Here is a 14,137-nt window from a genome sequence, read left to right as displayed (position 1 = left end):
CTATTCGGCTGACTAACATTTTAGTGTTTGGATAGATCGGAGGAAAACATTCGTGTATGGATCTAACATGGATTTCCCCTCTGGCGGGCCTAGGAAGTAGTGGTTTCACAACTGGTTAAGTTGCTTCATGCAATGTGACTAAACATGCGTGTTTTAACAATCAACATGTATTTATTCCTTTTGCTTTTGACAATTAATCTTGTGATTTTCTAGTCCTTTAATATGTTTGGTCACCATCATCGATAAAATACATACTGATCTATGTGTATACATGTTTAACTTTATGCATAAATTAATAACAATACCAAATACGTTAATAGTATACCCACCATGCGAATTTGTTTCTCTTACATATATGGAATTTTGCCATCTAAACGTATAATTTCTATTGTTACATGAACAAAAAGTGACGCATACAAGGTTTTTTCGGATATGACATTTACATTTGGGTCTCTTGCCCCATATGCTGCTAAGTTTCTGAAAAGAGTTCAGCGGGTCGTGCACAGTAACTCAACGACGTCGAAGAACGATAATTTTGTTTTCAGTATGATCGATTTTGCCATTCAAAAGGAGGTGGCGTCGCAACTTGTTGCCCGCTTACCTGTCTATTTATTGTAATTGAATCATCTTTATTTAAAATGAAATTTTAGTTATCTTGACGAACTTTAACATTTAAATGAAGCAACAAACTCGTACCAATTAAGCTTAAACATAATCTCATCAAGATTCTAATAAGTTAATTATGGACAAGCTGGCCGAAAGTCGAGAATCACATATTCTTTGTCGACCTATATATATATATATATATATATATATATATATATACAAACAAACAACATAAGACGTCAAAAATAATTGTATTTATCTGAAATGGAATCTTGTTGGACGTCTATTTCTTACGTTACATAATTAAAAGCCATCAAACTTTTTGCAATCTTTAATCATATAATAATTTAATTATATTATATTATAAAGGATAAAATACAATAATCCTTAACGTAACTTAGCGTACGGAATATATATATTCACGAAATTAATCCATGAAATCGCATTCCAACATCTCGGACTCATCAATACATACCAAATTCATCATCGATTCACTGAAAAAAAAATATTTGGATCGTTAATCGACCATTTTTACTTTTCTTCACGAAACCTGTTTTGAGCGTATTATGATTTTTCTTGAGCGTTTTTGTATCTTGGCTTTGAGCGTTTTGTTTTTATCTTGAGCTTGATTCGCGTACGGTTTTGTGCGTTAAATATTATTGTACGACAACCTGACTTTATATTATATTATATTATATTATATTATATTATATACTTAATTAATAATAATAATAATAATAATAATAATAATAATAATAATAATAATAATAATAATAATAAGACCAACAAACAAACCCTGCAACTATATTGACCCACCAATTTAACCCCTTGTTCTTTTTCTTTCACCCATTGATTCTTCTCATGAATCACTCTCTAATTCAATTACCCAGATGGGTGTTTCTGTTTCGTCTTAATTCCTTTGTGGGTTTCATTCAGATCTGTTTATTATCGCTGTACTCGCACCACTGCAACCATTAGGTTTGTTTGTTGTTAATAATTTTGTCGTTTTGTATGGAATTGAATTGATAATTGCTGGGGGTTCTGTAGAATATGATTGGAATTAGTTTGTGTGGTTGAATTTGTTAAAATGTTTTATTGGGTTTGTGTGAATTTTGGGTTTTTTTTTGGTGCACACCAGGTGTTCGACTAATTGTCTGGTAGTTTATTTTTCGTGTAATTCATGTAATTATAACTTGGAAGCACGGAATTTTGTGTTATTATGTTATTAATTGATCATAAACTTTGATTTGTGAGTGTTTTTATACAAAGTTTGGCATCTAAGAATGGATTGTTTTTGTTGCACACCAGTTGTTCGACTAATTGTCTGATACTCCGATTCTCGTGTATTAATGTAATTATAACTTGGAAGCACAGAATTTTGTTTATTATGTGATTAATTGGAGAGTGTTGATCACAAACATTGGTTTGTGACTGTTTTTATACAATATTTGGCATCTAAGAAGTGGTTTATTTTGTTGCACACCAGTTGTTTGACTAATTGTCGGTTATTTTAATTTTCATGTAATTCATGTAATTATAACTTGGAAGAACAGAATTTTGTTTATTATGTGATTAATGGGTGAGTTTTGATCATAAACATTGATTTGCGAGTGGTTTCTTACAAAATTTGGTATCTAAAAAGTGGTTTGTTTTTGTTGCATACCAGTTCTTCGATTAATTGTCTGATACTCGGATACTCATGCAATTCCCCATTTTGTTTGTATATTAACGATAGAATAAATAACAAGTTTTGCTGACTTTACATAATTTACATACATATTATAAAGTTTGTAGCTTTAGAGGCTAGTAATTCATAAACCAGTTTGAATTGTTATTCATGTACCTTTGAATTTGGATACGTAACCATCTTTTACCACTTGATGTGTTTCTGTAACAGTGATGGATATAGAGAAGGTTTTGAAATGTCTAACCAACAGCTTTTCTCGATTCATTCATCTTGTCACGTTTGGGGCATCCACGAACCTGCCAAGTCAGCACGACTACAAATATGTTGCTAATTCACTGAAGCTATTCAAACAGGCACTTGATAATGTTGATCAATCCTGCATGCACTCAGATGAAGTTTTGTGTAAGGAGTTAGAAGAACTTGATGTGGCTGTAAACGAGGCCCGGGAGTTCATTGAAAATTGAAATTTTCACATGAGCAAAATTTATGGGGTGCGTTTATATCCGTTGTTACATAATTATGGTGGATTATTTAAAAGTGACAACAAATGTCTTGTCTCTTGAATATATTTTCAGGTCGTGCAAAGCAAACACCTTATTTCAAAAATTCAAAGAGACTCTATCAAGATTTGTGAAACTGTATACGGGTTAATAGAGTCTTCATCATCAACTTCATCTACTTCCATTTTAGCCGATATTAAGGTATGCGTGAACTTGGAATCACGTTGATTGACAAAAAGCACACATCTTTAGATGAAAATAATATATTTTACTGGCTTTATAATTTTTAATTAGGACCGGTAGGCTTGTAAACAAACCGAACAAACACGAATGGAGCATGTTCTTGTTCGCTCTTTTAACTTTAACGGAGAAAAGATCAAACACGAACAGCTAAATGAATGTGGGTTTCTTGTTCGTGTTTGTTCATTAAGAAAATGAAAGTGTAAATGTTCGATTATGTTCGTTCTTTAAACGGACGGTGGTTCACGAGCATAAATGAACAAATATAACATAATCGAGCTAAAATCAATTAAAAGTAAGCCTAAAATTTTACTAAAGCTAGATTAAATTGTAATGGGCCCACAAAGTTTAAATGAATATGCTAAGGTAGCAAACATCAATAAATGAATCAATGAACATAAACGAAATTTGATCCAATGTTCACAAACATAAATGAACAAATGATACACACGTTCATGTTCATTCGTTCAACTGAAAGAAAAACAACTTTTATTAATTTTTTGTTCGTTTTTTTAAATGAACAAATTTCCTGCTGAAAGGTTCACTGAAAATTCGGTTCGTTTATGCCTACCCGGAAAATAATTATTAATTTTTGTACTGTTTAATTATGTCGGTTTGGTTCAAAGTGCATAACAACATCATATAATTCATTTTCAGCATTTCATGGACGAATTAAACAATTTAAAGTCGGAAACCACAGCCGAGAAGTTAGAAAATGCCCTAACATTCATAAAAGAACAAAAGGTTCCACCTTTAGAACTAATATTGGAAATTATAGAATTGTTTCGGTTATCATCAAGTCAAGAACTGCTAAAAGAAAGCATTGCAGTTGAAAAGGAGTATATTAACGTTGACCAACCGAGTCAAATCAGTTATATTTCTGATCTTGTTTTTCATATAAGGGAAACCATGGTAAATCTTGAAAGCTTTAAAACCATTAATGGTGTTCCAGTCCCTGCATATTTCATCTGCCCGTTAACCCTGCAGCTCATGTTTGACCCTGTGATCGTGTCAACTGGTCAAACTTATGAACGGGATTCGATCCAGAAATGGCTTGATAATGGGCTTTTGAGATGCCCGGTCACCCGTCAAACATTTTCACACACGAACCTAATCCCGAATTACACAGTCAAAGGTTTGATTTCAAATTGGTGTGATAAAAACAATGTAAAAGTTGACCATCCTGATAAGTCAGCATCAGAAGATCAATTAGTTAGCAATTTGACGATTGAAAAAGGGTTTGACCGACTTAGTTTTCAAAAGTCAAACCATCGGTCAACTGAGGAGTCGTTTAGTCATAGTAGGAGTGGATCTACTTCAACGGTTGTTTCCAGTTCTGAACATTTATGTGAAGAAACAGCTTCGGATGCTGGGGTTTCACCAAACGATTCAACCACATTTTCACATGTGAAACGAGTCGTTAATGACCTCAAATCTCCCTCAAACGAAACCCAAACAAAAGCTGCTGAACAAATACGGTTCCTCGCCAAAAACAATATGGAAAACCGAATCTTGATCGGACAATCAGGAGCCATTCAACCGCTCATTTCATTACTGCATTCCAATCAAAAGCTCACTCAAGAACACGCGGTTACCGCTCTTTTAAACCTGTCAATAAATGGAAACATAAAGTCAATGATCGCTGAATCGGGTGCTGTTGAACCGTTAATCGACGTTTTAGAAACGGGAAACACGTGCGCTAAAGAAAACGCAGCAACAGCGTTATTTAGCCTTTCTTTGTTAGAAGAATACCGGGTCAAAATTGGTCAATCTGGTGCGATAAAACCATTGGTTGACCTTTTGGGATCGGGCACACTAAGAGGGAAAAAGGATGCAGCTACCGCATTGTTTAATTTATCGATTTTTCACGAGAATAAAGCTCGGATAATACAAGCAGGAGCGATTAAGTATCTTGTGGAGTTAATGGATCCCGAAATACAAATGGTTGATAAAGCGGTTGCTTTACTCTCGAACCTTGCTAGTGTACCTGAAGGGTGTTTGGTTATTGCGCGAGAAGGTGGGATACCATTGTTAGTTGAGGTTGTTGAAACGGGTTCTCAAAGGGGTAAAGAGAACGCTGCTTCTATACTTTTACAACTTTGTTTAAACAGTCCAAAATATTGTCGGTTGGTTCTTCAAGAAGGTGCGGTCCCGCCTCTTGTTGCTTTGTCACAATCCGGAACATCACGGGCCAAGGAGAAGGTAAAGGTGTGATTATTACATAAAGCATGCTTACAAAACCATAAGTGACTCGCTTAGCAGTAAAATATTTGACCCAGATAAAACAAAGCTGTAATTGACCTGTTAAGCGGTAAAACTTTTGACCGATTTGAGAGAAAACAAAGCTGTGTTGACCACTTGACCCGTTTACGGGTAAAATGTTTGAGTCATTTGAGAAAAAAAAAGTTGTAATTGACCCGTTTAGCGGTAAAATGTTTGACCCATTTGAGATAAAACAAAGCTGTGTTGATCACTTGACCTGTTTATGGGTAAAATGTTTTTGACTCATTTGAGATAAAACAAAGCTGTGTTGATCACTTGACCTGTTTACGGGTAAAATGTTTTTGACTCATTTGAGATAAAACAAAGCTGCAATTGACCTGTTTAGCGTTAAATGTTTTACCCATTTGAGATAAAACAAAGTTGTAATCGACCATTTAGTGGTACATGGTTTACTATGGCCACTCACCGGTAAACAAACTTTTTGTCAACAATTTCTTTCTTTTCTTGTGATTGATGTGTTAAATATGATTAAACACAATATTGTTACAATACTAATACAACTAGGAGGTTGTATAAACTAAAGAAAAAGACTTTGGGCGCCTTTTAACCCTTTTAGCTAGTTTTTTTTTTATTTGACATGTTTGCAACTTGCTAGTTTTAGTTATTTTTTATAGTAATGGGTTTGCTTTATTATTAAAACAGGCACAACAACTTCTGAGTCATTTTCACAGTCAGCGTGAAAACTCTTCCGGGAGAGGGAAATCTTGAGAAACAAAAGACGGTTTGCTAGTTTTATTTTAAAAAAATTGTTTTTTCTGTTTTTTAAAATGCGAGGCCTTTGTTGATTGGTTTCATTGTTTTTAATTTTTCCTTTCAGGAGTGTTTCTTCTTCATTATTATATTATCTGTAAAGTGTGAAGATTTGATATCTAACACTAAATTGGTCAGCTTCAGGCTTGTTGTTAGTTTAAAAGAGTGATTTTTTCTTTATTTATTTTTTTGTTTTTGTGGATTCTTGTATTGTTTTTCTGTAGCTTGTAAAAAGAAGGAATGGAGAAAAAACAATGAATCTATGATCAGAATTGAATTATTCGGTTCACGGAGAGCAATGCTCTGTTTTTGTGAGGATATTATTCTCTGTGCTTATTTTATGATCTTTCGTTGGACTCGTAATGGTTTAGACACGTTTGACAAAGTCCTTAAAAGACAGGTTAGCCTTTTTAGGGGTCGATTAGGAGTTATGACAGGTGTTTCTGACCTGGGATGGTTAGACTCATACAAAAGTCCCCACAGTTTCGGATCGGTCTGTACTCAGGACAGGTGATCATGGCCCTGGCTGGGCATGGTCCAGTTCCATTAGTTTTGACGAAAATCTAGGCCAAACCGCTAACTATTGTAGTATTGTTTCTGGAAGTGACAGGCCAAACGGGCCAGTTTTGAGGTTTAAGGCTTGGTTTGTTTAAACCGTTTTTTTTTATTTTTTTTTTCAGATCATTAGTTTGTATTAGAACTTGTAAAATGATAAGTATATTTACAAATCATTAATTTGAGGTTTTAGGCTTGGTTGGTTTAAAAGCTAAATGATTGGTTTGGTTTACACAGCCAGTCTCAACCTTCAAACGTTACATTGCCAAAAAGTCGAAGCCGAACCGTCAGCCAAAAAGTCGAAGCCGAACAATCAAATATCGGCTTTCTTCGTATTGAAACTTCTATTGGGTTTCTCCCCATATCTGTACTCGGAACCGGACTTGCCGGAACCGGTTCCACATTACTTGGTCAAAACCCGACCCGACCATACCCGAAACCCGAGAAAAACCAGGTTAAATACTCGACTATACTCGGAGCCAGTTCCTACCCGACCCGTTTTTGACTTTTATTGACCATACCCCGTACCGGTTCCTAAAAATATATGGTTTGTAATATAAATCATCATGGGTCAAAGCCAAGGACAACTAGGATTTATATTTGTAGGCCTGGTTTAAAAGTGAGCCATTTAACAAGGCCCAATATTACACACCAATTATTCTCTCTCACTCATTCTGTCTCAATTTAAGTATTTTAAATTCACATAGTTTATTTACTAGTATATTTATTAGTGCTAAGTTGTTAAATAGAGTAACATTATTAAAAACCATCTTAAATCTGAGAAGAAAATATTTTGGAACGTAAGTAAAGTATCAAATAAATTTACTATTTTAGTTAAGATACATGATATTTTGTAATCGGAGAACCGCATCTATTTCTTTTTCTTATTATATTTAACCTGCATAGCGTATACAGTTCTTTAGTTATTATATCATAATGGATCGAGTTAGTAAAATTGTGCGTATAGAAATGGACCGGGACAAATAATCATTACATTATTTTAAACGAAACATTCATTACATTATTTCCAGTAGAACTGACTAATTTATCTAATCTTAATATTTTTATTTCTAATCCCTTGTATTTATTATTTATCTCCCCCTTCCACAGTTATGTAACTAATTTTCACCTATCAATGGTTGATATATATATATATATATAGTTAAATATACATTAAACTTATCAATAATTCATTATATCAAGGTAAAATGATTCGATAACCATTAAAATTTATCACCTCAATTTCAATATTAACATGCGTAACATAACACTCATATATCATATACGACATTCTTTATGTGTTTGATGTGCATATATTGCTTTTCAGTCGTGAATAAAAGGATATATAGATCTATAAACTAATCATACTCAGTGAGCCGTTCAATCGATAAATGAGTTTATTTATTTAGTTGTATAAAATGGGTTGTATCTTATTTATTAACTAGCTTATAACATGTATATATAATTAAATTTGTATAACTTTTAAATTTTAATTAAAGTTTTCTTGAGAGTTGGAGTTAATTAGTATTTCATGGGATCGGTTTAATTATTTATGAGGGTAGGTGTCAAAATTTCTGAAGGATCGATTGAGATTAAATTGCACAAATAACAAAAATCATAGGGCGCGGCGCATATCACTATCCCTTTTTTTTTTTACCTTTAACTACTTTTAAAGAATTTTCAGGAATATTAAAATACAATACCAAAATAAATAGAAATGTTAATTAAACCATTAAAACACATTTTACACATTTTCTTAGAAAAACATTAAAACCACCTTTTAAGTTTTATGTTTATTTCACATTCATGTATATATCATGAACGAAATTATTATTTAATTAAGCTAATCTTTTGGAAAGATTGAAGTAACCCTTGAAAGTTTTAGCCCAACTATTTATTCTTGACCTTTTAAAACTCCCAAGTGTTCTTGCTCCACAACATCAAATCATTAGCCAAATAACTCCCAATTACATAAATCATTTCATCACATAATGACTAAAGTATAAAAAGGCTACCACAATAAAAAACTTGAATATTAGCAGAAATCCTAATCACATCATACTCATCATATGATGTTGCTTACACGGCGAAAACGAAAACAAATTAAGCGGTACAGTATAAAGATTGGGTTCATATGATGTTGCTTACACGGCGAAAACGAAAACAAATTAAGCGGTACAGTATAAAGATTGGGTTCGATCAAGTTTATTTTTGTATTTTTCTTATTTTAGAGGTTAAAACAAATATGAAACGTTATCATTGTAGTTTAGTAAGGAAAAAAAAGGAACAAAAATGATGCATATTTTGCACATTGGATAAGCTTTTGTTGCTTATGTATATTTGCATAATGAACACGAAACTAAATAATAATAATATGGCGTTAAAACTTAAAATTAATTAAAAGAGTAACATTTACAAACCCAAATAATCCTATGCTTGTACATATATTCAATCCCTTAATCCACAACAAATCAATCACTTCGTTCAAATCGAACACAAACACGAAAAACAATCAAGAATCAAGCAAAGAATATAATATATGTTCATACCTTAAATTTTCTACACCTAAAACACTTTAGAGTTCACATTACTAATGACTAGTGGTAGAACACAAGGCCGTTGTCGTTATCATCATCAGCGTACTCCATGTCTTGTAGATTATGATCTTCGAACCCCATATCGTAAAAGAAACCATATTGTTCCTCACACTTGTTATTTGAGCTTATGATCATTTGATTTGTTGATGCAATCATGGAATGATCAGGAGGTAGTGGTAGAATGTTCGGGTGATTGCAATGTGGTTGTGACATGCCAAAGTAGTTTAGTGGCTGGCTTTGAGTGAGAGCGGTTGCGGTGGTGGTGGTGTTTGTGGTGATCAATGGGTGGTGATGGTGGACACAAGGTGGATCAACAAGATTTGGTGTAGTGGTAATATGACTTGTGTTATGATACAAGTCTTGTGGACAGTGTTGGTTGCTATTGTCTCCTTTTGCTTTGTAAAACACTCTACATAGAACCCAATCTTCCTGTTGATAGATAGATCCAACCAAAAACAAGAGAAAAGTTAACTAAATAGATGCATATTTTATAGCTTTTTTTATGCCAAACACTAAAAAAAAGTGACAACTTTAACTAATTCTTACCTTGGGAGGAAGATTAGGGTTTTCGAGGCGAAATTCATGCATGATCCAACCGGTTTTAATCCCATTAGGTGCGCGGTTCATGTAAAACACTAAAGTTTTCCTCATCCCAACAGTGACACCGGTTCTTGGATCAACAATTGTCCTATCTTTTCCGGTGGCCTTCCAGTATCCGGATGTGGTGGCTCTGTTAGTTCGGTATCCTGTTGCGTACTTACGATCACGAAAGCTGAAGAAATACCACTCACTTGAGTTGAGTTTTGCACTCTCTTCAGTTACCATAAAAACAAATGGTTGAAAAAAATAGTTAGTAATATGATTATGCACCATAATAAGTTATATAGCTTAAAGGTTACTAATTAATTAATTGCTTCAATATGACATAATGATTAAAGAAAAAGAAATTGAGATGGAGAGTGAATGCAGGTGTTTCAAGTGTGTAATCAGTAATGTTTCTTGGATAGGATTCAAATGAAAGGGTAAAGAATATGACCCAGATTGTTGGTACAATGTCAATTTTGGAATATGTCCCTATTAGCAGTACCATTGATGTGTATGTGACAGAAATATATATGTTTCCATTCACCAACTTACATGCATCACATGTATATACATTGAGTCATATTATTCTTATTTTTCGACGCGTCTATAGTTTGAATATATGGTCACGAGACGAAGCTAATTGTTGCTCCTTTTCGGTCCGGGTGACACGATGATTATATATTGCTTATTTTCTAAGGAACCTATTGGAGAAAGCAAAAGAACATCTACATCTTATCCCATTATTGTTTTTTAAATGATACAGAATTGTCTTTTTAACTGTATAAGGATATAGGATTGATAACAATGAATATATTATCAACTTTATTGATTTGGAAGATGCATATGTACATACAATCATACATGATCATACATTAGTGCATTCAAATCTGTAGTCATATCCTAAAAGATATATATAGGGTATGGTCAGGGTGGGAATAAAAAGTTTTTTTTTAATTCATATCCAAAAGGTGCTTTTGGAGTTTGTCAAGAAAGCTAGTGTTCTTTACAAATTAATTATGACTATTTAAACACAAATAATTGAAGCTATGCCATATTAGGATTTCAAAATTCCACTTTCATATAAATAATAATCATGTAGTACCTATATATATGTATCCACATACATACACATACATATATTCTTTTATATATAATATCTAAGAGAAATTCTACTTGACAAAAGCCTAACCTTAAATATGTATTGTTTAGATTTCTTTCTTAGTAAACCTGACTCAAGAGTCTATTTTTCCTACCATTATGCATATTTATATTGAGAAAAATATTAATATAAAAAAGTTTTTACAAATATCAATCTACCATGAAAAATGAATATCATGGTCGGCAGGCCTTGAGTTCAAATCTCTCAAACAACGTAAATCTGTCGTGAATTATGAATTGAATATCAGCTTTAAATCAAGTTGTTTGTGTGTGGAGTGCTAATTATGTGTTTCAGAACCTGACTAATATGCATATTATGAACCGAATTATACCGGTGTTTTTCTTGTAAAATTCACAAGTTAACAAAGTGCTATATTAAAACTTATTACTTATTGTCTTGTTAAATAAAATTTATAGACAAATAATCAAATAAGGAATTGGATAAACAATATGGGACACCCTTGGAAATTGTTTATCTCCTGTATGCAATATAATATATGTATATGCACGTATGTATGTATATATATGAACATGCAATAATTATAATTTATAACCAATCTATAAACACCCCCTAATTATTAAACTCACCAGGAAGCTGCCAAGGCTCACAAGTATGAAGATCAATTTCCATTAAAGTGCCTTTAAGAACATCTTCATTAGCTATCTTCTTAAAAAGATAGTGGCAAACCAATTCTTCATCACTCGGGTAAAACCGAAATCCCGGTGGTAGTGTGGCTCCAATATCTCTCAAACCCATCTCTTGACTTGAACCAATAATCAAACTTCAAGGTTTATTAAAGCATGTAGAGGCTAGGCTCTATTGATCATAAGGAGTATGTATTTAGGAAACAAGAAAGGTGTAGATGGTGGTGATATAACTACAAGGTCCAGCTGAAAGCTTTTCTACTAGTGAGTTTATAATGATATTAATAATGAAGAAGAAAGGTGTTGTATATAAGGGGATGGAGGCTGAAAGTTACCTTTGCCACCTAGAATTCCTTAAGTGTCAATCAATATTCTTAACAGTTTATAATTATGCTTGTATGGTTAGTTATTGTTTCTGAGTGGGAACTTTCAAGAAAAACCAAAGTCACAAGAAATCAATCTGTCTCCATTGTGTGCCTTACTATTTTCCCTTTAATTATTGATCAAATCTAAAAAATAAGTACATATATATAGGAATATATATAGGATGAGGGAACTGTACAATAATTGCTTAACGTACGATAGGTACGCGACACGTTAAAGGCAAAAATATTAAAACACTCAGCCAAAAACCTAAAACGTTCAAAAATGGTTTTCGTGAAGAAAAGTAAAAAACCGATCGATTAACGATCCAAAACTGTTTATTTCGGTGAACCAATGATTAATTGGATATGTATTGACGATTTCGAGATCTTGTGATGTGATTTCGTTGGATCGATTTTATGAATATACATATTCTTGTACCTAATGTACGTTAAACAATTATTGTATTATATCTTTTCTCTGATTATTTTTAAGAAACTAAAAGTCTTTTAAAATAAGACAAAAACTATTAAGTTTAGTAATCTTTCTTTTGCATACATAGTTTACTATTATTGTTAATATTAATTTGAGAATATATATGTATGTATGTATGTATGTTTGTGGCTCCCTATTATAAACTTTTGTGATGTTGGGAATTCATTACTGAAAAAAGGATTACTAAACAGGAGTTACTTGTCTTGTTATATACTTTAATACGTTAACTAGTATCAAAGTTGGGGTTTAATTAATTAGCGTGACGACGCAAAACTTTAGACCTATTACATAACGTAAGCGTAATAAAAATCCTCATTAAGTCTAATCTAAAGAAATCATTACCTTTATAATGGTGTTTAAGAGAACAACTTACTAAACTATTGCAGGCAATAATTATTTAGAAAATATAGTGCAAGATTTTAAAACCATGAATATGATCCAAAAATATAAAGTTTATGAGTTGGTGAGAAAACCTCCAAAATCCAGCTTTTTTACCATCTTTGTGAAAATTATCATTGGATCGTTCAATTATTTTGCTTGTTTTTCAAGATCATTTAGCTTTTGGGCGCACAAAAACCAAACATAAAAGACAAAAATGACTACATATAAAGCTATCTTAATGCACATATATTCATAATGGCATAATCCTTATATATAAAAAATATACTTTAAAGCATATACATCTGAAGAGGGGTGTGCGTGTAAGTGTAAGGGTTTAGAGTAATTGATTTTTTATTTTTTTATATTCCTGTTCTGAATTATTAAGAGGTCTGATATTTAAGAGATAACTTCATCATTCAGCATGATTCTCTAAAATATAACTATTGAGAAACTCCAAGTCTCCACGAACTATTAAAATGTGTCATTTTAGTGAACCGGCACATTTTACCTCTAACCGATTCAGATGTAGTATTAAATGACTACCAAACAACCTTTAAGTTATAGTTGCGAATGCTTTTTAATTTTATCTCTTAAGACACATGACGTTTCTTGATCGCTTCCTACATTTTTTAAATACAGTTAACTTTTTTGATGGTGTGTCCTATTAACATATTCAAGCTATAACACTCAATAAAATTCGGAGCTGTAAGCTCGTCCAATTAGGTGTCTGGTCCAGTATAACTGTTAGGATTGTCTAATTTGTTAATTCTTATTTGATAAATTAAAGGAACTTTGACTTTTTCTAACAATTGGAAAGCAATTTTGACCAAGAATGGATGTGTATGTTAGCGGGTGTTTTGATGTTTGGTTGGCAAACTGCCTAGCTCCTTGCTAGTCTAACATTGGTTTTTCAATAAAAATGGCTGCTAAAAATAGCAATTTCGACCAAGATATATACAAACACATACACCCACACCATAGACACATAGTAGCATAAAATTCTTTTGAAATCCAAGATTAGCAAGCAACTAGTTACTATATGATGCATGCACGGATGCGTATTCAAAAGGTTTAATTACTCAAGATCACAGTTTCAAATGTTTATATCATATGAGTCAGTCAACACGGTTAACATGACCAACTGTTTATCAGTACTTAACAAAAACTATCAAGATAAATAATCTTAACCCTATTTAAGCAAAATAATTCGAATATTAAAAATTTAGAAACAAGATAAAAACATAAAACGCGAAAGGATAACAAATGAAACTACTGAAGAGATAAATCTCTTT

The 14,137-nt window shown here is 32.5% G+C and overlaps 2 protein-coding genes across 2 annotated transcripts; one reads left to right on the top strand and one right to left on the bottom strand.

The window, feature by feature from the left end:
• The first annotated feature begins 1,376 nt into the window (after window positions 1–1,376).
• Window positions 1,377–6,041, top strand: LOC143588439 (U-box domain-containing protein 4-like). Its single transcript, XM_077069439.1, has 5 exons — window positions 1,377–1,584; window positions 2,504–2,784; window positions 2,869–2,994; window positions 3,691–5,235; window positions 5,959–6,041. The coding sequence occupies exons 2-5, from the start codon at window positions 2,767–2,769 to the stop codon at window positions 6,022–6,024; spliced, it is 1,755 nt and encodes a 584-aa protein (XP_076925554.1). The 5' UTR covers window positions 1,377–1,584; window positions 2,504–2,766; the 3' UTR covers window positions 6,025–6,041.
• A 2,730-nt stretch (window positions 6,042–8,771) lies between these two features.
• LOC143588443 (protein CUP-SHAPED COTYLEDON 3-like) lies at window positions 8,772–12,082 on the bottom strand. Its single transcript, XM_077069442.1, has 3 exons — window positions 11,550–12,082; window positions 9,765–10,030; window positions 8,772–9,647 (listed from the first exon to the last, which is right to left on the bottom strand). The coding sequence occupies exons 1-3, from the start codon at window positions 11,716–11,718 to the stop codon at window positions 9,219–9,221; spliced, it is 864 nt and encodes a 287-aa protein (XP_076925557.1). The 5' UTR covers window positions 11,719–12,082; the 3' UTR covers window positions 8,772–9,218.
• Between the last annotated feature and the right edge of the window lie 2,055 nt (window positions 12,083–14,137).

Source organism: Bidens hawaiensis, unplaced genomic scaffold (assembly GCF_021521415.1).
Source record: "Bidens hawaiensis isolate Kalapana, Puna unplaced genomic scaffold, B.hawaiensis_p1.1 tig00036381_1, whole genome shotgun sequence".
Lineage (NCBI taxonomy): Eukaryota > Viridiplantae > Streptophyta > Magnoliopsida > Asterales > Asteraceae > Bidens > Bidens hawaiensis.
Note: the sequence above shows the minus strand (reverse complement) of the source record. Positions and strands in the feature narration are given on the sequence as shown.

Excerpts from the sequence above, each read along its gene's own strand:
- LOC143588443 (XM_077069442.1), bottom strand. The coding sequence starts at position 11,718 with ATGGGTTTGAGAGATATTGGAGCCACACTACCACCGGGATTTCGGTTT. Across the intron at positions 10,031-11,549 it reads TGAGCCTTGGCAGCTTCCTG|AGAGTGCAAAACTCAACTCA; the intron begins GTGAGTTTAATA and ends TGGTAACTGAAG. Across the intron at positions 9,648-9,764 it reads ACCCTAATCTTCCTCCCAAG|GAAGATTGGGTTCTATGTAG; the intron begins GTAAGAATTAGT and ends ATCTATCAACAG.
- LOC143588439 (XM_077069439.1), top strand. Across the intron at positions 2,995-3,690 it reads CCATTTTAGCCGATATTAAG|CATTTCATGGACGAATTAAA; the intron begins GTATGCGTGAAC and ends ATTCATTTTCAG. Across the intron at positions 5,236-5,958 it reads CATCACGGGCCAAGGAGAAG|GCACAACAACTTCTGAGTCA; the intron begins GTAAAGGTGTGA and ends TTATTAAAACAG.